The 25,144-nt window shown below is 40.7% G+C and overlaps 2 protein-coding genes across 3 annotated transcripts in view; both read right to left on the minus strand.

Annotated features, from left to right (window-relative positions):
- Positions 1-25,144, minus strand: part of negr1 (neuronal growth regulator 1) — a 165,571-nt gene that overhangs the window by 51,933 nt on the left and 88,494 nt on the right. For both annotated transcript variants that reach the window (XM_085246055.1, XM_085246056.1), the window contains exon 4: positions 12,470-12,601. In XM_085246055.1, coding sequence (XP_085102181.1) covers positions 12,470-12,601 — 132 coding nt within the window. The remainder of the gene's footprint in view (positions 1-12,469; positions 12,602-25,144) is intronic.
- Positions 6,443-7,081, minus strand: LOC146558902 (U6 snRNA-associated Sm-like protein LSm1). Its single transcript, XM_085246057.1, has one exon. The coding sequence runs from the start codon at positions 7,031-7,033 to the stop codon at positions 6,632-6,634; it is 402 nt and encodes a 133-aa protein (XP_085102183.1). The 5' UTR covers positions 7,034-7,081; the 3' UTR covers positions 6,443-6,631.

Below are 25,144 nucleotides of genomic sequence, written 5' to 3' on the forward strand. Positions count from 1 at the left end.
CAAGTATGACAAAATCAATGTAGTATGCTGACCAGCAGAGGCTTAGCAAGTCCTCGTAATCCTCCATTGGTGGTATTGTGCGGGGCCATCGATTATCTGAAGGCTCTGAAAGCACCAGGGTGACCCGGCTGTCGTGTTGTACAGTTACTAGGACAGTGGACAGGGTGGCTCAGTCAGGTGAGTCAATACTTCAAACCTCACACATAGAGACATTTTTATTTATTTCATTCTTATTATACCAGGAGGGTTTTTCCTGCATGGAGGGTTTTTTCATGGCCGCCCTGCATGGAGAGGTTTTATGAAAAGTAACTGAGAAACAACCACGATTCTAATAAAATGATTACCTACACTGTTCAGACTATCTGGATTTGACTGAATCGAGCATTGCAGACGTGTTTAGCAAATAATCTTTCTGTGAAAAATGTAACACACACTCACTGCTTTTATGGTACGCTGACCAATCAAGCTTATGTGCATATCTTTAAACATCCATTCGGACCCAGGGATAGACCCTGAACTACAAACCACAAAACTGCTGGAAAATTGTTTTTCTAAATGTGCATTTCCTCTCTGGATTATTTTGCTGTGTTCCCTTTAATATATTACCAGCTGGATCAGCTATTTGTCAAATGAACACTGTGCTTTCTTCATTAGACTCAAAGGATTTCCTATTTTTATAGTTAATTAGGTTTACTGTTCTCCATCAGTAGTTGGTTAAAATGCTCAGATAAAAAAATCAAACGAAGACAATGAAAGGATTGAAAAATGTGCTGTTAAAAATGTTAGGCACTTCAGGTGCTCATCCGTTCCACAGCACAGCTCTAAATACAGAGCGCAGTATAATAATAATACCAGCGATCCAGTCGTGCAACATGCCGCGTATTGAAAAAAGTGTGGAGTTGGAACTGATGTTGGTTATTTGCAAAGGCAAAGTCAAATGTTTTTAAGCATTTTTCTATTTGCTGCACTTAATTTGAAAACTTGAACCATGTAAATGCATCATCCCATTGGCCAGCATACAATACGAGCACTACAGGCTGCAAAACTCCAAGAGCGGTAACTAAGAATACAAAGCTTTTCTTGAAGGCCAGTTGTATTTCTGCAAATGGACAAATTCAAAAAGCAATTTGGGTCCAATAATTGTCTTTCAGCGATTTCTAATATAGAAAAATCTCTCTTATAGCATTGCAGGTATTGCAAAATGCTATAATTTTATATGCATATCAATATTATCAAGTTCTCCCAATTTGGACCTTGGCACTGCGATCTGTTAAGACAGATCACAACCATAAAACCCAGTACAATCCAATAAGTCCAATTTTACCTTGCTGGCATATCTTATATCATCATATATTGTGCTATACACCATCCGGATTTTGGAGAGTAATGCAAAGCAGTGCACTAAAAACCATGAAGCCCCAATAATCCAGGTAATTTAATGTCTAGGGAATGCTGGGGTGGTGCTGTAAATCATGCCTAAAGTCACGGTGGCTCCACCAGATGGGGGTGAGCGGTTGGGTCCAGGAATAGTACAAGCATGGCAGAAAAATGAGGAGTGTAAGGCTCTGGCAGGTGACAAATGGGCAGTTACGGATCGATCACGAACCAAAAGCCATTACATCTGCATTATCAAAACAAAGCCGATGTCTCCAAATGTCTATGCAAACGGTACAAATACACACACTTTAAAGATACATAACAAGTGTGACCTTTATTAATGGACAGGGTTTGCTCACAAAGCAAAACACCTTAATGTACAAGGCTTCGCTGAGTAGCGTCCCTTAAACAATCCTCGTGTGACAATTGATGATTAATTGGTGTGCTTCAAGGATGAATATGATTTATTTAGCTACATACTATTGTTTGCCAAGAGAACCCGGAGAACGCAGGCTTTTTAATTAAAAGATCAATTAATAACCCTACCTCTTCAGCCAGATTTGAAAATGAGTTTTCATTGCAATTAAGAAATGGACTCATCAGTGCATGACTTGTCAGCTTACACACAGAGACACTGTTCCCCACTGCCATCTGTGGGCTTCTTTGTCCTGCTTTTTCCCCCCTCAGTCAGGAATGGTTCTACTGCCAAGATTTATTAATTCATTAAGATTTCTATTCAGAACAGCTAGGGAACATTGTGTTCCTTCTTTTTATACAATGCGAGGCATATAAATAACCAGCTTAGTGTGTAGGACTGTGTGGGTCGACAACACCAGGGATTCAATCTATTGTCTGTGTTTAACACTAAATGGCTCAAGGTACACAAATCCTCACCTATCTTCCTAAATACACACGAGCTGGCGAGCTGTTCCGATGAAGACAATGGTACAGTCGACACACGCGGAAATGTCATTAATCTATTGTTACGAGCGAGTGCAGTAAGTCATCTCCGATTGTGTGAACATAATAACCATGTTATAGACGATTTCATGTAAGCCTGTGATGTTATTCACCTTGCGCTCAACATTATTACTTATTTTGTCACTAAAATGGGATGCCAATGTTTAAAAGTAAAGGAAAAAAAAGGAAGTGTACTAGCCAGAACATTTATTCTGCAGAAGATCAAGTTTCCGCTCATTTATTCATGCCCCTCATGCAGCAAGGAATCCAAATAGCAATCAAGACGAGAGCTTTGGAGAGATGTAGAGAGATGGATTTACATCCAAACAGCTTGAGGGTACTGGCTTTAACTCTACTTAGGATTGGATCAGAATCCAATTCTAGGAAGCCTTCTCTTTTGAATCGTAAGCCACAGTATTTCAACAGATAGGGCAAACTGTCGACAAACGCTCAACGGAGACTGCGTGTCTGATTTGAAAATACTCCCGACGCCAGTTTTCACTGAACTGTGCGATGAACGTTTATTCCACCTTTGATTCAACCTCACCATCCACCGCTGCGCTGAGCCTGATATGGACACACAGTATGTAGGTCATTGCATTTTGCAAAATGTAATAAATCCTGCATACCTCTATGCAGCTGTTATGGTGTATAATGATTCTTTGTAAATTCAATAACTATCAAATAAATAAATAAATAAAGCATGCCCACACGCCGCTAATAGCTGTTTACTCCAGTGTCATTACTTGACATTGTAATGTTGGGTGGTCATGAAGATGTGTCTACTGAACACAAGTAAACAACTTTAGTCTCTTATTTATCAGAGATGGTCGTGACTCCCCACAACCACTCTGTCAGCAGAGGAACATGTTGTGGGTGTATCTACCAGGCCGGGGCCTGAATTCCAAACAGGCCTGGACGGCTGGGGTATTAGAGGGAAAGGAAGGTTAGGAGCAAACAAAAGACCAGGTGATGTAAAGAATTAGAAGTATTCGCAGTGTGCTCCTGCATTCTGATTTATTTATTTTTTTTCAGAAAGCTATCAATACCACTGGTTAAATTGCTCACAGCAGCTCTGATGTGTATGGTGATTAAAATGATCACAGTTTTGCTGAATCACAGCCATGGCGAATATGTGAGCAGAATTCACAGCTGCAGGGTACTGGAGGAGGAAGGAGGCGTAAAAATGGCTGGAAAACTCCGAAGCATACAGGGTACGCTTTCACTCTGACAAGCAAGCTTGCCACGAAGGAGCCAAAGTGATATTAAAAAGGAAGACAAACCTGAACTGGTTAAAGCTTTAGCCTGAATCGAGGGATGCTGTCATACAAAATTACACGCGGTCAGAAGTTTGTATACGCTCACCGTGGGCATGAATATAATGGGAATTTTGGGCTTTCAATCGTTTCTTTGAACTGTGTACAGCACACATCTTCAATGGTTAAAAACAAACAAACTGGGTCCACGAGTTTGAATTTATTTTGCATTTTCTCTAATCCACATAGGGTAAAAATTATACATGCAAACTCTTACATACATTCACCTCAACCTTTTAGTAATTGATGCCTTTTAACTTGACAAGCCTCCTGGCTCCTGGAGAAAAGTTTTGTATACAGGGCTTAACAAATTAGTTAAAAAGAGAAAACACAAATACTTTTTAGAAATCTGTCAAAAAACCTGTTAAAAAATAAAACTCACTGAATTCACTGAAATGTAATCAACATTTTTATTCGCGGCACACTGGACTTCTCTGAGAGCTCGTTAATAAATCAAGCACGACATCAACCATTAAAACTAATCTGTCTGTTCAGGAATGCAAGAAAATAACTAGTTTTACATCTTAATCAAAAATTCTACTGTGCCTTAAAACAGTAAATTTAAAAATAATGGCGAACGACAATAATTACATTCTGTTTATAAAACCATCATTTTGAATAACGAGCTTGCACATATTGGTGGTTAATCGTTACAAAAACATTACAATCATTTTGGTAAATACCAATAATGTTAATTTAGGGCGTGATGACACAGTTTAATGACCACGATTGAGCAATAATAAAAACACACGCTCCAGCTACAGAACACAAAGTAAAAGCATATCAAGTGGCACCTGAGCATGTGCCAATCACAGCTGTTCCCAGCACTGAGCAACTTGAACTTTCCTGGACTCGTATGACTCGATGACTGAAGCTATGCTAAAAGACAGACAGAGATCGAACTTCTAATGTCTGCCACAGCAGACGGAGAAGAGCTTGTCCCTCAAAGAAGATCATCATTGTTGTTGGAAATACTTCAGATTTAGCACAAGTTATCTCAACCGATTATAAATCATATTCAAAGCGTTTTGTCTGCGCTGCAAAGGAACACAATAAACTTTTCAGCTGCCTCAAGATACACCTTAAGAAACAGTATAATGAATGCGTAAAGTGCAGGAAAAACAATGCAATGGTTGCTAACGTAAATTAGAAAATAGTCAACTTAGCGGACAAAGCTGTTGTTGTGGGCCTGATCTCCGACAACATCGAGACGGCCTACCTGGAGGAGATTAGGAACCTGGAGACCTGGTGCCAGGAAAATAACCTCCTCCTAAACATCAGCAAGACTAAGGAGCTGATCGTGGACTTCACTACAAAGCAGGCGAGGAATTACAAACCCCTCATCATCAGTGGCACGCCAGTGGAGAGAGTGGACAGTTTCCGATACCTGGGTGTCCACATCACTCAGGACCTGTCATGGTCCTGCCACATCAACACCCTGGTTAAGAAAGCCCGTCAGCGTCTCTTCTTCCTCAGAAGACTTAGAGACTTCCATCTGCCACTGAAGGTGCTCAAGAACTTCTACTCCTGCACCATCGAGAGCGTCCTGACGGCAAACATCTGCACCTGGTTTGGGAACAGCACCAAGCAGGACAGACGAGACCTGCAAAGGGTGGTGCGCTCGGCAGAACGCATCATTCAATCAGAGCTCCCTGACCTGCTGTCCATCTACACCAAGCGGTGCAAGTCCAAAGCTAGGAAGATTATGATGGACCTCTCCCATCCCAACAATGGACTCTTCTCACTGTTGAGGTCTGGGAAGCGCTTCCGCTCCCTTAAGGCCAAAACAGAGAGAATGAGGAGGAGCTTCTTCCCCCAGGCTATTCGGGGCCTGAACCAGGTGTAGGACTGGACTCTCCCAAACACGTCACTATAAGACTGGACTCTCACACACGTCACCACACATTTCCTATAATCCTATAATTCCTATAATTTATAATCCTTATCTTTATAATCTCTTCTGCTATTTGCACATTCTTTACTGTAAATTCCTAAGTTAATTTGTAAATTTTTGTAGTAAACTGTAAATTGTAAATATTGTAAAACTTTTCTTCTGTCATTTAATGGTCGGGCATTGTACAGCTACAAGCATTTCACCCCCATGTCATACTGTGTATGGCTGTGTGTGTGTGACAAATTTGAATTTGAAAAGATGTGTTATCGCATCGCTGAGTTATTTTTCCCAAGCTTCAGGAGAAATTCAGAAGGATCTCACAGCAGTCGAGTACTTCTCTATAGCTTTATTTACATTCATGGTGGAGGTATAATGAATGGAGTGCCTTTATATTTAGCTTCTAAGAGATGTAGGTCAGGTGAATATATGCATGATTTAAACGTATTATTTAATTAAATAAGCTAAAATTAACAGGAATGTAGCCCAATGTAAAAGCATGTAAAAGAGTCCTAAAAGAACCCTGCTGATTTCATTTTCTTAAGTTCATCTTAAGAAGATAAACGTAAAATAAATGAATAACTGACTCTATGTCGCCTCCTCGTGCTTCTTATTTCAGATAATAGCCAAATTGTACTTCTGCAAAACATCTGGATATCTGCAAAGTTGACATTTTCTGTAAAATTTTGTCCAGAGTTTTTTTTTTTTTTTTTTTTTAAATTAAACTCTTTAATGGGGCAAAGCACATAGTCCCCCCCCCCTCTCAATAGCAGTTCCACATTATTTAAACATTCACCACATGATGAAAGAATACAAAGTGCTATTGATTCTTAATTGTCAACATAGTGATTTCAGAGAAAAAAAAAAGTTTTTTTTTTGTTTTTTTTTTTATACTTTCTTGACTTGACACCCCCCCTTACAAACCTCAAATTAAATTGATACAGTACATCACAGTAGCTGGACTCCATATAATGGTATGTTCTCCCCACTTAAAAACAAAAAGTCAGGCTCCCATGCGCTCTCAGGTTCAACTTCAAACTTGTCAGTTCAATGCCAACTGAGAAAGAGGCCCACGGCAACTAGGCTGCTAGTATTCATCTAGGTTGTCAGCTTTGGGTATGGACAGGCCTCGGTCCTTCAGGACCTGCATTTTGACTTTCTCCGTCTCCTGTTTGGCTTGCTGCTGCAGCCGCTGCTCCTCCAAGATCTCTTCAATGGAGACTTGCTGCAGCACCGTGTCACAGGGCTTATCCATGTCTATCTCTCCAAGCAGCACCACATTTTCTCCTCTCACGATGAATATTCCTCTGGGGATGTCACCAAACTTTTTTCCCACGTGGATGCGCTCAACTGTCTGGTGAAAAACTAAATTGGCAAACTGATCAATGCTTCTCAGGTAACCAATCAATGTTCTTCCATCTCGGAGCAGCACCAGGTGCTTCTTATCGATGTCGTCAATGAGGCTTGCCGTCCCTGGTACGTAGTTCATCTTGTGCTGCTGCTTCTTCTTCTTCTTATTTGAGTCTTATATCTGTATATACTGTCAAGCCATTAATGTTTCAATACATGTTTCTTGAGTTTTTTGAGTTAGGGTTAAATCTTTATGTAAACATTTGTGCCACGCTATCAAATTCCCTCTAGATATTTCAAACAGCTTCAGATGAAGCAACTGAAACAGTGATGGGCAAATAAAACGTAGCACGACAAGACAGTTAGCTGTCTCCGTTTCTTCCGTGTGTGACTAAAGTTTGTGCAAACTGTCAAATCTCATCTTGCAACATGATGATGTTCAAACCCTGTATTCTCACTCGTTCAATAAGAGGAGCCGACACCTCTCTCTGGAGGAAAAGAGCTCCCTAAACTAGAAAGCGAGGTCAAACACCTTTGATTGTTCGTCTTAAAACAGAAACAGGCTTCTGTTATTGTTTTATCTGTAGTGTTAGTGATGGATGCCTTCAATCTGCTACAAGGTGGCTTCATTAATTAATCAAACACCAGCGTTTTATCTCAGGCGGAGGTGTTCCACGGTGGTTTCCTTTTCATTCATCCCTCCGACTCAACCACCTAGATGTGATATTTATGCTTTTGAGTCACACTGTGCAGTGAGAATTTCAGCCAGTAACGGCACCCACCTGCAGTGAAGATGAATATGTAAATTTTAAAAAGTAGGTCAGAGATCAAATTTCATCAGGTAGAATCACAGCTGAAATATTCTTTCGCCAAGTAGGGTTTTTTAAGCCAATCTGATTCTAGTGCGACCTTATGGATGACTGCCATCGTTCAGGTTTAGATGATAAAAGTATTCAGTCGCCGTTCATTTATCGCCAGGAGCATAAAGGCAAGAAGCCCTCTCAGGCCATAATTTAATTAATGCTGCCACATGAAGGTAGGACATTTGAGCCTTAGAGAAATCCATGCTGGGGTTACATGTACTGGACTTAACACTCGGGCAGTGACAATGCCTGCGAACGTCTGCCTCTAACTCCTCCTATCATAGAGAACCAAATGGCAGGCTTAGTGGCCCGGTGTTATTAAAACTGCAAATATGTTCGAGCTTAATTTTATTTTCATTACCTTGGTTTGCTTATTTTAATTATTGGCCCTAATCTGCAATTAGCCCAGAGGTCAGCTATACCCACAGCTTTGAAAAACGCCATTGTTTTGAACAAAATTGTCTGGACATGTATTTAATTAGACTGTTAACCCTTGAAATGTCAGTGTCACTCAATCCTATGCTGTCTTATTAGAATGATGAAGGAAAAAATACTACAGACTTCACTAACTGATGAATATGAATTCATTTCATTTAACTGCTGTTAGCAAGAAAAAAGAGGATCAGTGGTGATACCATAATGGGGTCAAAGCACGCCACGATAGCCGCTTACACCGTTAACAATATCGAACGATAACGCGGCGCCCTTTCTGTTACTCCGCCTCTCATTTCTTTGTGTTTTGCTAAGAAGCTTTTTCGTCATTTCTTTAAGTAGTCTTCACAGATAGTTCAGCTTTTTGAAGAACATTCAAAGCTCTTATTTGGATGCTGGCTGCCTTTTGCTTTGTTCTTTGTCAAGATGATCGAAAATCCAGAGTTCAGGGGAGGCCAATCCATGATTTGTAATGTTCCATTGTGCGTTTTTCTTTTTTCTACTGCCAGTATTGTAAAAGGTGTGCTTTGGCGACTTTGGCAGTGTGTTTGGGATCATTGTCATTCTGAAATTAAAGCTGCTGCCAATGAAATGGCTTCCAGATGGCATCGCAGGGCGAATCCAAATCTGTCTGTGCGTTTCTGCATTCATAATTCTTTTAGTTTTGACATGATCCCCGACACCACTGGCTGAAATGCAGCTCCAAACCAAACAGAGCCCCCACTGTGTTTTGCAGATGGCTGCAGACACCCACTTCTGACTATTTGAACCGAATATTAGTATTCATGACTCCATCAGACCTGCTGTCATTGATTTTCATTCTAGTTCTTGTGTAATTTGGCAAACCTCAGCTTTTCGTCCTGTTTCCCTTAAGAACGGCTTCTTAGAAACACTTCTTAGAGTCAGGTGTGTTTTTTATGCTCGGATGATTCATAGTTCAGTGTTGAGTGACTTAATAAAAAAGCAAAAAGAATATTTGAATTTCTGTGCTGTGTACTGTTTAAGTTAGAGAGTTAAACTGACACCTGCACAGTCTCCCAGGAGGGCCTTCACAAAATTAGCAGGCTTCTTTTGTGAGACATACAGCTGTAAAACAGCTGTATGAGCACGTGTCCATGCAGTGTAATATTTTTAATAAAGTTAATTTCTTGCTTCTTGCTGCATAATTATTCTCTCTTGTTTGAGTTTCCATGTCAGCTAATGTCTTTATCTTAATACAGATTTTAATACGCTCAGCCCCTCATCAATAGCCCACACTCCTGGGTGCCTGGTGAATACAGCCTGATGTGTGACAGCAGAGCATGAATGATACAGTAGATTGGGACACAATCCAAATGCTTCTCTTTTTACTTCACAGGAGGAGAAGTGTGCCAGTGAGGAGAGGAGGCAGTGAAGAGTGGCCACCAGCTGGCTAAAGCTCTGCCTGCTGTGGCCAAATCAGTCGCTCCAATGGACAACTTTAATTCATTCATTCTGCTTCCTTATCTTTAGAGATGAGCACATGTGTCACCAGTCACCATGCAGAGAGAAAAGGGAAGAGGCAACTTTGATGAAAAATACAAGCATGAAAAGCATACTGACAAAATGCTCTGAAAACAGTCGCTGACTATTTGAAGCTACAGGGCACAAAATATTGAAGAACTTTTCAGTCCCATTTGAGGAAGCCGACAAACAAAGTCCTGCCTCTTTAACGTCAGCTGCATTTTTTGCTTCTTCTCTGTTACCTATTCAGCACCTTGAATGCTAAACAGCCGTAATAAAACACAGGACCTTTCGTGTGTGAAATGCTTGTGAGGCTAGAAAAATCTGACAGTGTTTGCAGTAGCTCAAACAGCATGTTAATAATTATGAAATCCATTATTTATAACTGAAAGGGTGGCCCCAAAGATGTACAGCGCCTGCTCAAACACTTATCAGACACCTTCTAGTCTTACTGCACACAAATTATGAATGAAAATGTGTATACATGTCACACAAGAGCTCTATCAGATATTTCATGTGTACGGCGGATGCCCATCAAGCTGTCTCTCTAAATCAGTGGTGCAAAACCAATGGCCCGAGAGCCATAACGGGCCCAGCAAAATCTCTGAACTGGCCCACCTGATGGGTTTGAGAATGTGAAACTTGCAAAAAAATCATAAATACTTTAGGTTTTTTGGGGGGTAAGATGCACCGCCACTGAGGTGTGACGATGCCAGCATTACGAGTCCGAATGTGTGAAAAGTTAAAAGCATTTCTCTAATATTTTGTTGGTGTTTGGTCAAAAAATACTGGAAATGCACAAAGGTTTCTCTGTTCGCAGATGCACTTGTACTGTTGACAATGATCCCAAACACACTGCCATGGTACTGCACATGTAAAGTGGAAAAACAAATCCACAAGCTCATTTTTCTTAAGACAGCTCGTGCAGGGTATGCCTCCTTTCCTAAATTACATGAAAGTTTTTTGTGTATTTTATATTAAGAGAAAGGGGCGACTGTGGAGCCTCTTCTTAATTGGTCATTCGGCAATGACTTTATAGCATCTGGATCTTTAACGATACTTCACCTAAATTTAAGGACTGCGTGCCACTTTATAAAAGGTGATGTTTTTCCCACTTCGCTAGCGCACAAAAAAAAAAAAACCCTTTTAAGACCCATTGGATTATTTCAAAAATGAATTATCATCGACCTCACTGAAGGCTGTGTTACTTCATTCCTGAAAAGAAACACTTTGGAGATAATGGCTTTCAACTGACATCGACTCTAAAAATCTCATTTCAAAGTAATCGCTCAACATCCTCCTGCTGCTTTTGATAACACTGTCCAACAAACTGTCTCCTTTACATTTTTCATTTTTATAGTATATTCCATAAAGGTGTTGCAGTTAGGCTGGCTGTGTTACAAAAACTAATTATTCATTACCCTGCAGGCTGATGTAATGTGCGAGAGTTTTTGGTCCATACGTTTAACTCTTTTGTAATAGAGACACTTTCTATTTGTGAAGCGGAGCAACTCAATATCTGCTGTACTGAAGGATTATGTAAAATATCAGATCAAAGGGAAATTTATAAATAGTTCTCAGAAACCAATTTATACAATAAGATCAAAGGAGTCACAGACAGATATCTGGATCATTGTCGTCTGCGGTATAGATCAATAGCAACGAGCGAATCAATGGCGGAAGCAACCTGAGATAACTGTCCAGCAGGCCTGAGCACTTGACCAAATACAACACGCTCCCACCCCAACTATGGCTCAGGGGCTCAAACTGTGAAGACTATGTCTGACAGCAAAGAAAAGTCTTCCTAATCAATTCACTCAGTTCGAATGCTAAGCCCACATAACCCCGCCGTCTCAGCTTAAAATTCAGCGTCTGACTATGACATGCCTTATCAATCACAGAGAACATCTCCTTTGTTCTGTACCATAAAGACACAGCCAGTTGTCAAAGCACTTTTCATCCTTGAACCCACGTCTCAGTAGAGCTATAAATAACTGGCCTCTGAAACTTCACTCAGACCCAGCTCATTAGAGCCAGGCATTACCCAGAAATAATGGCCACAATTCTTGGTTTTGTACCAAAGCGGGCATGAACACTGTCTTAATACATGGAGGTGGATACAGATGATCTGCAGAAACAGATTAAAAATCGTTTTGAAAATGAATATAAAAAAGTACGTGTCAATTTCTTAAAACCCGAATTAGAAAACTTGCACGATTAGCTTTCTGGATGCGACTCACTAACTGGGCCAAGACGAGCCTTTTTTCTTTCACTTCCCCCTCCCTCCCTCCCCACATCGCTGTCGATGAGTGCTTGATAAGCTTTTCCAAAAGTGAGATTTAGCAGAGGGCATCTATACAGAAACTTCAATGAATAACAGTGAAGCAAAGGTGCACTTCTGAAAGAAAAGGGAATGGCAATAATAGTCAAGCACCCGAATTCTGCTTCTACTTACAAGTGGTGGTTTCTATGTGACCACGACAGCTAAAGCCCAGTATCATTCATTAATGCCCTGGCTCCTCATTACTGTCTCCTCACACTTTTGAAAGACTCATTACCTGCATAATGGAATAGTGCTTAGAACAGTCAGACCTTTCCTTAGTGTGAATTAATCATCTACATGCACCGACAAAAAGGGAATTCTCGCATTAAATATTAAGAAACTTCTTTAGCTCTCGACTTTCTCAAACTTCTGGATAGTATACTTTCTTGAAGTGCATCGTCAGGGATCGTGGATCTGCAAGGCCGGTGCACAAAAAAACACGGGAACCCAAGGAAGAAGAAGGAGATGTACTTACAGTTGACTGTGACTTTTACTCTTTTGGTGTCGGGAGAGGCAATGTCATTTAAAGCGCTGCATTCGTAGTCTCCAGCCTGGTCCTTTGTGATCCCAGTGATGTTAAGATTTTCGCCACTGTCATACTTCTTGGCTGGAAATAGAAGAATAGAGGCAAACTACTTACCACCATGTCTACACAGAATATAAACACGTACGCGCATGCGTAAGGCATTTTGTGCTGCCTGTGGTTAGTGGGTGGAAAGGCCTCATTTGTAGCAAATTATTTGTAAGTTTAAGTCTGAGTAGAAGATGCAATACAATTAGATATTGCATTGAACTCCTGATTACCTTCCTTGCATCCTAAAATAGCAGCGGACCAGCAGAGCATTGATCTATTTATATTGATACAGCGGTAGGTAATAATGGTGTATTCCCAGTCATCCGCTCATCGTTTGCTCAACCCCACGCAATGCAGTTAGAGCTGTCCCTGAAGACAGACAGATTTGATGGCTCAATGCACATGTCAGTGCTTTACTGGCATAACAACAGTGGCATGGCCCACTTTAAACATGCAAATCCACACAAAGATGTCCACTCAACACTCAAATTAAAATAGGCTAACAGAGATAGACTCACTCGGCTAATTTCTGATGCTAGAAACTGCATTAATAATAACGCGGAGAAAAGTAGAGCGACACAGAATAATATGGTTTCCAGAACAATTCGGATACAGCCATCAGGAATAAATACATTAGTGGCATAAATGTGGGAATTCTTAATCATTTTATATCTGAAGGATGTAAGCTGAAAGACAGAAAGGCAAAGCAGCAAATGCTGGAAAGTGTTCAAGGCTATGACACACTTTTAGCCAAAGCGAATGAATGTAAATGAAGTTTATCTCAGCCAGCATTATGGGTAAGCCACTCATTGTTTTATTTAATGCTGTCGTTAGAATGAATAGTTGAGTCACTGATGGAAACAAAATTAATGAACAACTATTTTAATAACCAATTAATCATTGCCGCCATTTATTTAGCACTCATCTGGAACCTGTTTCTCAGTATGTGTGCTTATGTTTGTGCTTCTTTATGTATGAATACATCGTTTATATATAACCACAATTTCACTGGAAGATGAAATATGAAAATGACAACTCGGCTAATCGACACTGAAAATAGCGTAATCTGAAGCTCTATTTAACATGTTAAACCGGCCACTTAAAACAACGTAATGGAAAAATCTGTCCAATTATTGATAATCACGGCCAATAAGCTCCAACTGACAGCAAAGACACGTTCTGTTTCGATTAAAATCACACCTATAAGACTGTTTAGATCATTTAGCTTGTGAGTGTGCGTGTAACAAATGGTTAAAATATCTCAGCAGGCTGCTCTGTGTACATATAAGAGAAACTGTGGTAGATTTTTCCCCAGACAACAATTAATTTCCAACCCAGTGGTGCTCAGTGTGAAATCTATTTATACAGAACCTTTCAGCCTGGTAATGGTGGTTTGGGATGGAAGATGTGTGGCCAGACTCAGAAGGCATGGGATTCAAACAGAGCACACAGTCAAGTTAAACTGAGCACAGTGTACCATACAGAAAACCACAGAGATTTAACCCCGATTTAGCCAGATCTTATAAGAGAGGAGTCGGAATAAAGACAACTTGTGTTCCAGAACAGCTGCCATTCGGTGCTGCCTGCAAGTGAGCTGGATTTTATATGTAATGCCACATTCTCCAACCCTGGTGGGCATTTTTTTCTTTTTATCTGCAAACCACTGTGTCAAAACACTTGAAACCGAAGGAACTGTCGATAATAAGTTTTCTTGTCTCTCCTCACACTGTCGTGGTGGCAACAATGAAGTCCAAGAGTCTTGGCAAAGATATTGTGGCAACACAAACAACTGCAAAATAAATAAATAAATAAATAAAAGGGCCAGCGTTTGAGAAAACAATCCATAAATAAGCACTGAATGTGTCTGAAAAACCACACCAGTTAGTGTGCCAAGAGAGCACATGGATGGAGACATCACACAAAGGGCTCTAATTTTGTGGAGCTGGATGGTAAGCGGCTGGGACACAAGTGAAGAGGAATCTTCAGTGGGTGCACCGCCTTTGTTTCGTTTTTGACTTAATCCCACTAATGTGCGAGAGGGTGTGCAGCAGAGTGTGTCAATATAGTAATCAAATGGTGGAGAGCACGTCTGATGTAATAAAAATGTGATTTTGTCTAGACAAGGTTACAGTACCAGGATGCAATGCACAGTATTTCCATGTGCTATTAAATTACTCGTGCAAAGATTGCAAACCGGTTTTTATTTTAAATAACACACTGCCGTTTTCTAATTTCACTCGGGCATATCTCTCATAGCAAAAGATAAATAGCAATCCATTAGATTGAGAGACATGGTATGCTACAAAGTCCCAATGTCAACAATATTACAAGGGAAGAGGCATTAGCTGCTGAATATAAGCAGTGGGTGGCTTTCAGTAGTAAGCTAATCATCTAAGATAGCTTACATATCTGTGTGGCACCTTGGCCTGATGATACATGTACAGCTTGTATTTGAACAAAGCGATTAATACACAAATTGAAGTCATTTTTAACTACATAGTATTGTTAATGTTTCCATCTATTAAGTGGACTTACTGAACGGAAGCAAAGCCAGAACGTGACAATTGCTTTACTGGTCATATCGTGTATTTTTCTTAGTATATTTTTTGATCGTTCTCAGCATTTGCATTTGGCAATTTGTTCAAAAGAATGAGAACGTGCTTTTATGATGTGCACAAGTGACTAGATGATTTAACGAGCAGTTTTGATCATTTGAAATGCATCAAAGCCACCGAGAAAAGCTGTAATAGCGCAGTCATTTTAATTTAAATTTGAAAGAGTTTCAGAAGGCAGAGACAGACTGCACAGTGGATAAGTTTTGTCAGCTCTGAAAACCCTTCCAACTGTCATTGTAATATAGAGTTAAAAATGATGCAATCTGCCAATTAATTTGGGGCAGCTGAATCATAATAATTTCCCCATATACCCTAATTATCATCATTGCTATCTGCTATCTGAGTTTTCAGACTGCTTTATAGTATCTAATTGATCATAAAGAAGGCAGAATGTTTGCTTTTTTCATATAAAATTGCTTGCATGTGTGTTAGTATTACCCACATGACACCGCTAAAACCAGGTATAGTCATTAAAATGAATGTCTACTTGTTGCAAACACAGCTCTCGTGGATCATTGCGGCCCATTAGCGGTTGCATTTTGGCTTGATGATTAGAGTTATCTGATGCTTGTTTTTTATTGTGAAGACTCTGAGAGCTGCGCTTTAGAAATAACCAATATAAATAAACTTAATTAACAACATATATACTATAAAGAAATGCAAGCTTCCATACTACAGAGACACACACACACCCTCCGGCTCTATACTCACTATACTTGGTATTAAAGACACACAGGGCTTAGAAATCCACGGTATGCACTAGTGTCTTTAATAAGGCAATGAAATCAAAAGCAGTGACCCACAAGGCCAAGTACTGCTGCTACATATTACGAAATGCTGTAGTTTCCACAGGAAAGAGCTTTTTTCCACAATCACTCACTTCCCTGCCTCTACAGGAGGTCGATTACATTAGAAGAAAAAAGAAAAAATGTTAAGCATGAAGCTTACATATTTTTCAATTCATTTGCATTCAATTATGTTTTATTTATATAGCAATAAATCACAACAGTGACCCCCAAGGTGCTTCATATTGTAAGGTAAAGATCCTACAATAATACAGAGAAAGCCCCAACAGATCGGATCAGCCAATATCAGGAAGCACTTGGCAACAGTGGTAGTGAAAAACTCCCTTTTAACAGGAAGGAACCTCTAGCACAGAGGTGGGCAACTGCAGGCCTCGAGGGTCGGAGTCATGCAGGTTTTAGATGTGTCCTTGATCCAACACAGCTGATTCAAAGGCTAAATTACCTCCTCAACATGTCTTGAAGTTCTCCAGTGGCCTGCAGGACACCGGCCCTCGAGCCTTGGAGTTGGACACATGTGAACTAATCATTTGATTCAGGTGTGTTGACCGAGGGTCATAGCTAAAATCTGCAGGACACCGGGCACGTGAGGGCTGGAGTTGCCTACCCCTGCTCTAGCAGAACCAGGGTCAGGGACAGGAAACCATCTGCGTGTAAAGGGAAGGAGACAGGACGAAAGACAATCATAAATCTACATATGAATCTGCAGTATAAAAATGCCGCAGATTGGTTTTTAAGGGTGTGGAATAACACCTCAGCCTTTTAAGATCCTCTTTGTAAAAGTGTTGTACCATGTTTTCATAATCGGTCAACCACATTCTCTATAAATATATATTCTTTTTAAATAAACCTTTTTGATCATTGAAGTAAATATTTGAAAAAAGCATTTACAACACTTCAAAATTAAAATTGAAAACATAGGAAAGTGCTTTCTTGAGTCAGAACTGTACCTGCAGTGCTGTATAGCTTGTTAGAGCGCAGTCTTTCTGCACCTCCAGATGATGCTATCGTTTGACCCACAGGTTCCCATCCACACAACGTTTATTTTCCTTTGCAGAACGGCACTGAAAGAATCTTTTGTCCCATCCAGCTACTGCAGGTTTCGCTGTGATGCTTTTTTCTGCTATGGACTGTTGTAAGAGTACAGCCTTTTTCCTTTTTTGCAGTGACGTACGCTGTCAACAATTTACAGTATAAAACAATATAAAAGTGGAAATGTGAGTCTTTTACAGTCTCTTGCAATCAGTCTCTTATACAGAAATGTGTAACTTTGTTGAAACTGATATAAGCCACACAGAAAAAAGTGCAGCTTTTTGCTCTTCAACAACTTTTTCAATTACTGTCTACAAAACCTTACCTCCAGTCAACATCAGAAAATACTTGAAGAAACTGTTGTATTGACAACGTGACTAATCGTGACTGTAAACAATGATGTAAAGATAGTTTGCTTTGTTCACTGACAAAAGTATTTACATTTGAGAGATAAATTAAGGCAGGTTTGCTTGAATTGTTTGGAGAATTCTTGTAAACGCTGAGGATGATTTGTCTAGTATTAAATGAGGCTGTTGTAATCTGTCTGATGTCAGATTTTCCAATGCTACTAACAAGTGTAGCTTTCCTGGTAAGCAAATTGATGCAGAATGGGTCATCTATGCTCGGTTAGTCACATGATATTAAAAAAAAAAGCGTCTGACTTTTCAATGCCTCCAGTTAACCGCTTTGAAAAATGACGACCTCGCATTTATTTCAGTATTGACACAGCATAAATACAACCCACAGCGAGTTCAATATCACTGAACTGTGAGTACACAGAGCAGATAAAAGAGGCAGTGAAGACTTGGGATATGAGAGCAAATTGGAATCATTCACAACAGGAATGAGACATGATGTCAGTCTATATTTAATCATAGAATCCAGGTGAAACTGCTGTGGCTTAATTATGGTAAATGGAAGGCAGTGTGACTGGTCACAGCTAGTGCATTACAGATGTAGTCAATTAATGTGATGATGGTTCAGTCCCACTAAGCTCTATAGCCCCACAAGCCCAATACCACCATCATCTTTAAGACTACATAGACTTAAAGGCCGGCACTGATTTACTGGAGCTTCATTTAATCAGTTCTGGAATAGCACCTTTTGTGCAGGTAAAATGTAAAAGAGTTGCAGACTAATGCACAAAGCAACACTCACATATGAATGGTGAAAAGAATAAAAATGCTACCAATTCAATTAAAAATACACAAAACAGATAAAAGCAAATAAAATTGATCTCAGCAGGCAGGGACATGACTGAAAAAGGAAAAACAGCAGGAAAGTGTACAGGGAGCAGAGAAGGTCTGGAGCCCCTGTTAGTGGGCTGTCCACAGTTTTAGAGAATGAGTAATTATACTTAAAAGCATTAAAGCTGGTAGGCAGCAAGCTGGTGTCCATCCTAAATGATGGCAGTAACTGGTCTCTGGCATTTATCAACCTGCTGGTTGTTTTGATTCAGGTACCCTTCTATCAGGATTCGGAACCATCGGGAAAACAAAAAACTTAAACAGTCACAACTGAGCAGAACTCACACAAGGTTCAACACGGGCGATCGTGGCTCAAGAGTTGGGTGTTTGTCTTGTAATCGGAAGGTTGCCGGTTCGAGCCCCGGCTCGGACAGTCTCGGTCGTTGTGTCCTTGCGCAAGACACTTCACCTACCGCCTGCTGGTGATGGCCAGAGGGGCCGACGGCGCGATATGGCAGCCTCGCCTCTGTCAGTCTGCCCCAGGGCAGCTGTGGCTGCCACTGTAGCTGCCTCCACCAGTGTGTGAATGTGAGAGTGAATGAATAGTGGTATTGTAAAGCGCTTTGAGGGGTTCCAAAAAGCGCTATATAAATGCAATCCATTATTATTAACACAGTCCAAAAAAATATTGCATGCACACAAAACTAACTGTGTTTTAAATGGGCAGCACATTGAAGTGCATTGTGATCCACCCACATAATGCCATTCTGGCTTGCCATGCGGTTACCATTAACAGTGATTGCACCAGTAACCTGCACCAGTGTGGTTGGGAATTGCTCTGCTTGAGTGATACCATGACAGTTAAATGCTGGGTTATTCTGGAACAGCCTACGTAATTTGAGTTTCCAGATCAAATGCTACCAGACCACACTGATTTCACCAGATGTCATCTGTCTTACTTGCACCTTGCTGGTTTGGAACATCTGACCACAGAGATGAGGCTGACTGTGAAACACTTGAGACCCTGCAGTGAGATGGCATTGATACACTGATAAAATAAAAATTCATAATTATTTGAAACCACCAGCATTGCTGGTGCCAAATAGCGAGGGCATAGACGTGCAATAAAAAAAATTGTGGGCGTGACCTCCGCTGAACACAGACAAGCATCTTTGTGGGCTTTTGGAAAGGAAAAAAAATCTTCACGCGCTTCAGCCTAGAGAAGCAATCGAATGCTATCCATTTCACATGAGCAGATCACAATAATGAGAAACAGGTGTGAGTAATAATGTCTCCCACGCTCAACAGTACCCTTTAGTGATATACACAGGTGGCATGTAGGCTTCCAATTAAACTGACGGAGCTAAATATTCCAGTTTGCGAGTGTTCATAATTCTGTAGAAAATATGCAGCCTTGTGCTGATTCAATGTGAACATAATGACATCTCTGAAGTTATCAAATGCTAGCAAACCCGGTCAGGCAAACCAAATGGAAAAGGATGGTCATTGCTACTGTTACATGAGTTTTCCCATGCCTAACATAGCAAACACTATCAGCCTTTTGTTGTGCTTATATATCCCACACCCCTGTCTTTGCTATTCATCCAACAGTGTTTTTGGTGTACTTTGTTTTTTTATTGTTGGATTTTCTGAGCTGCACAAAGACATGTTCCTACTACTGGATGTGAGCGGTCGCTTGAACAAGAATAAACTATTTAAAAACAAGATCAGTGTTAACCAAGAAATCAAAAGCTAAATTTTTATGAAAGCTAAATTCCTGAATCAGTTTCAAAGAGAAACACATTCAGCGCTCACAGTAATAGTTATCCAGTGATCAGTTTAATTCAGCTCAATTCTAGGTCTACACTATCACGCAGCAGAAGTTGAGCAGTAGAGGTGTTCGTCATTTGAAGTAGAGCATCATTATTTGCAGCAAACCTTTTTGGTACCATCGATGTTAGGATTTCACTCATTTGGTGTGACCAGGAAGGACAAAATTAGAAATGAGAATAAAATATGAGAGCATGAGGGTGGGAATGGATGTTTGTGTCTGTGTGTGCCTGTATGTCTGTGTCTATATCAAATCAAATTAAATCACTTTTATTGTCACATCACATGTGCAGGCATACTGGCACAGCACATGCGAGTGAAATTCTTGTGTGCGAGCCCCACAAGCAACAGAGATGTGCAAACACAACAACACAAACGAGCAAAATACAAGAATGGCCAACCTGAAACTAATAAATATATGTACAATATATAATAGTATATGCATTTCTGGATGTGTATACTAAATATTTTCCTACGTGTGTGTGTGTGTGTGTGTGTGTGTGTGTGTGTGTGTATACACATTTTTACAAATTAAATAGTAGAAAAAAAAAATAAAATAATAATAATAATAATAATAATAATAATAATAATAATAATAAAATATATAAAAATATACAGAGTTGAATATGTGCAAAACAAGTGGCATTTATATACAGTGTGGAGTGCATAATGTTGAAGTTCCAGTAGTGAAGCTGAGGTGTCTATGACGTGTTCAGCAGTCTGATGGCCTGGTGGAAGAAGCTGTCTCTCAGTCTGCTGGTACGGGACCGGATGCTGCAGAACCTCCTTCCTGATGGAAGCAGTCTGAACAGTTTATGGCTGGGGTGACTGGAGTCCTTGATGATCCTCCCCGCTTTCCTCAGGCAGCGCTTCCTGTAGATGTCTTGGAGGGAGGGAAGCTCACCTCCAATTATCCGTTCAGAGCACCGCACTACTCGCTGGAGAGCTTTGCAGTTGTAGGCGGTGCTGTTGCCATACCAGGTGGTGATGCATCCAGTGTCAGGTTGGGTATCAGACGGCACCTCTCTGGGGACATCTCAGGCCCTCCAAGGAGGCCTATCTCCCCCTACCACCACTTCCCCTGCCAGTGGCAGACGCCCTCAGACATCGGTGCGTTGGTGGTTCTTTGTGTCCGGGGATGGGCGTCCAGGTACACACCGGCTCCTGGTGGCTGCTTGTCGGGGCCTGGAGCCTGGGGCTCGCTCGGGCCACTTCGGGGGCGGGGTGCCCTCGGCCTCTCGGCCTGGGGCTCGGTCACTCTGGCACAGCTGGCTGCCGGCGGAGCTCACGGGCGCGTCACTGCAACCCCCCCTGGCTTCTGCTCCGCGGCTGCTGAGTGAGCCCTCATCTGGGACTCTCCTCAGCTCTTTCTGGGACAGTGGCGCGGCTGCCCCTCTGTTGGTCTTCCTTGGTCTCTTGTGTTCTGGGGGCCTCTGGATGTCTGGAGCCTGGATCTCCTCCATACCTGCTTCATGCCCTGGAGGACGGGGCTGTGGCCCCCCCACACCCTCTAGCAGATCATTACATGAAGGAACCTTTTAAAAAAAAGCGCGTCCATGCTCACAGGTGTACACACGGGTGATCACACCCACAAACTACACCCTTTTTGGCTCCTACCTCAAAGCACACTGTGTTCTGTTGATCTTATGTGCTGCACAATAATGTTTAACATTTAGTATTTACTGTCATATTCCCATATATCATCGTGATGTTGTTTATTATATTGCTCTATTTTTTCTGCTTGTTTTCTCTTTTTTCTTTCTCAACAGGTGGTCCAGGTGATTGATTTATGTATGTTTTGTCTGCTTATTTAGTTGGTTTTTGTTTTTTGCCCTTTATCACCGTTCCTCTTCCCCGCTGTTTTTCTTTCCCTCTTTCTTTCTCCCCTTTCTTTTCCTCAGCCAAGTCTGTCCCGTATTTAGCAGGTTAAAATAAAATAAACAATAAAAGGTAGAAAAAAAAAAGAAAAAAAAAGAAACGAGAATAAAAGAAGGACAACTTGGAAGATGGCAACTGGTGAAGCTGTCGTCTTATAGCTCTGCCCCGACTCGCCGATAAGAAAGACTCATGTATGGAAGTACTTTGAGGAATACTTTAAGGTGAATGACTGATTTGCAAAAGGTAATATGCAAGCATTGCTAGATCACAGGACGAAATCCTTCCATTTCAGTTAAGCTTTTCTATTTATGTATTTTTATGGATTTCTTAAATGTTCTTTGACCAACCTACGTAGCAATGATCCAACCACATCACACCAAACTCAGTCTGAGTTGCCAGCAGGTACAGTATGAAGACTTGTATACTTCTACTACGATTTACAAAAGAACATTAACAATATTTACAGAACGTTAAGAATGAGGCTCTCCCTGTTCCTGCTGCCAAATGAATTTTCACACCAAAGCCACATTATCTTGTGAATCTGTAATAAAAGTGATCATTTGCGTGAAATGACTGGAATAGTTTGTAGTACGAGAAGCAAAAGAGCAGATAAACAAAATAAAATCACATGAAAATAAACAACACGTTGTCTAAGATTAAGACCACTGGAGCACAAAGTTGCAGCGGGCATTTACAGGAAGATTTGCTGCTTTCCCCCCAACATCATTCACATGTTAACTTCAGAATCAGCAGATGTGGACTTACAGTTGAACAAAATATTAATGCAGATCCTTCAGAAACAAATGGACAAATTTCAGATTTAAAAATCAGATTATGCTGCAGTGTATTAGTAAATGAACTCCAATATATTATTTCCATGCAGGATCCACTTGCACCAGGCTGCAAATTGTGTTTCTATTGATTTAACCAAGACGGGGCCTTTTCAAAGGTCAGAGAGGCCATTAGGCAGGTATCCCATCCTTGATATACATTTTGGAGATCATTTTATGTCCACTGCTCAACTAATAGACAACACAGAAATAAAACAATATATCCAAGCTCTAGCGTTGGTGTAAGTAATGTAAAACTGTCAAGGGACGCAACATAAGTTGCATGTGAGCGCATGGTGAGAGATATTCGAGAAACTGACAGAGGCCTCTCTCACCTGAGGGAGATGTCACTCCAAGCAAATTAAAGAAATCACAGCAAGGTTAATTCCGTATTCAGTGCCAATCCTGGCTAAGTGCCGATGCGGTAAGCAATTTCCCACATTGTGTAGGGGAGCTGAGGGTACACTTCCTTCAGGGCTGCAATACACAGATAGCGCAGGCATCGCTGAAGAATCCATTATAGCATAGAGCAGCATTTTCTACATCAATTTATCCTTTAAACTCGTGAAAATGGAGAACAACCCACGCCGCTACATTGTGCACTGGTGCCTTCTGGCCCCAACTCAAGGTGTGGGCCAGAAGTAGGGGTAGAATCACACCGTGTGCAGGGCTTGTCTGAAAAACAGGCTGTTAGTCTACCTTGATACGTAACCCCTACCCTGCTCCCTGGCTGCCAATCTGAGGCCGTTAAAATCCAGAGTGGAACTGGGCCAAAGGAGCCTTAAGTCATGTCTGATTGGATGTGCTGCCACCTCCGTGACCCGTAGAATTACCTCACCGCTACTTTCTGTGCTGACATATTTAGCCAAATGCGCTGAAGGCAGTGAAACACAATTTCAGGTGCTGGACTGGTTATTGGTTATTGGAGTGTGTGATTACACAATAGCTAGACAATGCTGAGAGTAACATACATCATTCAGAAAATGAGCGACGAGACAAACAGAGTGGTCTCGGGAGAAAAACAAAATAATTAGTTTTACAGAGAAAAATCTTTTATTTATTTAGTGAATTAGCAGATTTGTATTCTGCTTGTGGCCAGGACGAGGGTGTTCACACACAGATATACATGTGCGTGCTCATGTGCATTACTTGCACACTGTGTGTGTAAGTTTTCCTCCTATGCTAAGTTCTTTGTGATGAATAACTGAGTCTCGAGTCCCCCTTGTTGAACTGTTGTCTGCTTAGCAGAGCTTTCACGGCAGAAGAAAGAGCACAGTGGAAGAAAAGTGCTAAACTGCTAGTGTTTCCTACACAGATTATATTTGGAGAGGCCACCCAGGTATAAAAACGATTGCCCGGGAAGTAAAGTCTGCGTATGGGAAACGATGATTAGGCTCCAACAATTTGCAGAAGTCAATAAAATGTACCACAGAACAGCACAATTAAGAGATTTATTTGTTTACTTAATACGGCCTGGTAAGCTGTGTGTGTTGTACCAGATGAATCCTTTTATCACAGAGGGTTTAGGTTAAAAATAATAAACACTTTTTACTTTACAATTAAACCGGAACAAGCTGTAGTGTCCTGTTGTGTGGAGTCCACACCACAGCTAAACTGCTTATTGTTTAATTAGCTGTCTCTGTCACTGCAGAGCGTGGGACCGAATCAATCTGTCGAGCTTGGCACACACGGACACTTAACAATGAAATGAGTGTGTTAATATAAGGATAGAAAAAAGGATCATATTTTACATATTTATTAAGAATGGAAGGCTTTTATGAGATGTGACTAAAATGCAAATTCAAAAGTAACAAATGCAGATGTCTGTTCAGAAATAGACACAAGGTAATCACAGTGACATAGTAATCCAATTTGAAAGAATCACTGATTACAAATGATCTCACCAATGACATCTGCGTTTGGAAAAAGAAAGGGTCAATTAGGGCGTGCAGTATACTACAGTGTACATACAGTACAAGGCTCATTTGCAAAAAGGCTCATTTTCAGAGTTTAAAGCAAAAAAAAACAACAACTCTGGGAGCCTTCTAGGGGCCAAGAATGTGAAAAATTCTTCTGAGCTTCAATTAGTTAGTTAACTGACTGAAAAAAGGATAAATATATAACTGATTAATCATCTAGATTCCTCTAAGATAGAAAGCCAACATTCTCTGGTTCCAACCTCAATTCAATTAAGGCAAGGCAAGGCAAGTTTATTTGTATAGCACAATTCAACAACAAGGTGATTCAAAGTGCTTTACAGAGACATTAGACAATTCAATTTTATTTATCGTCCTCCATAATATACTGGCTGTTTTTTTTCTTTGCATCTGTAAACTCGACATGTTTTTGCTAATCTATTAAGAAGAAAATAATACACTAATCAGTAAAGACAATGGTCGGT

This window comes from Mchenga conophoros, linkage group LG15 (assembly GCF_057382185.1).
Source record: "Mchenga conophoros isolate Kocher_MC1m ecotype Shallow Benthic linkage group LG15, M_conophoros_male_GT1.1, whole genome shotgun sequence".
In the NCBI taxonomy this organism is placed as follows: domain Eukaryota; kingdom Metazoa; phylum Chordata; class Actinopteri; order Cichliformes; family Cichlidae; genus Mchenga; species Mchenga conophoros.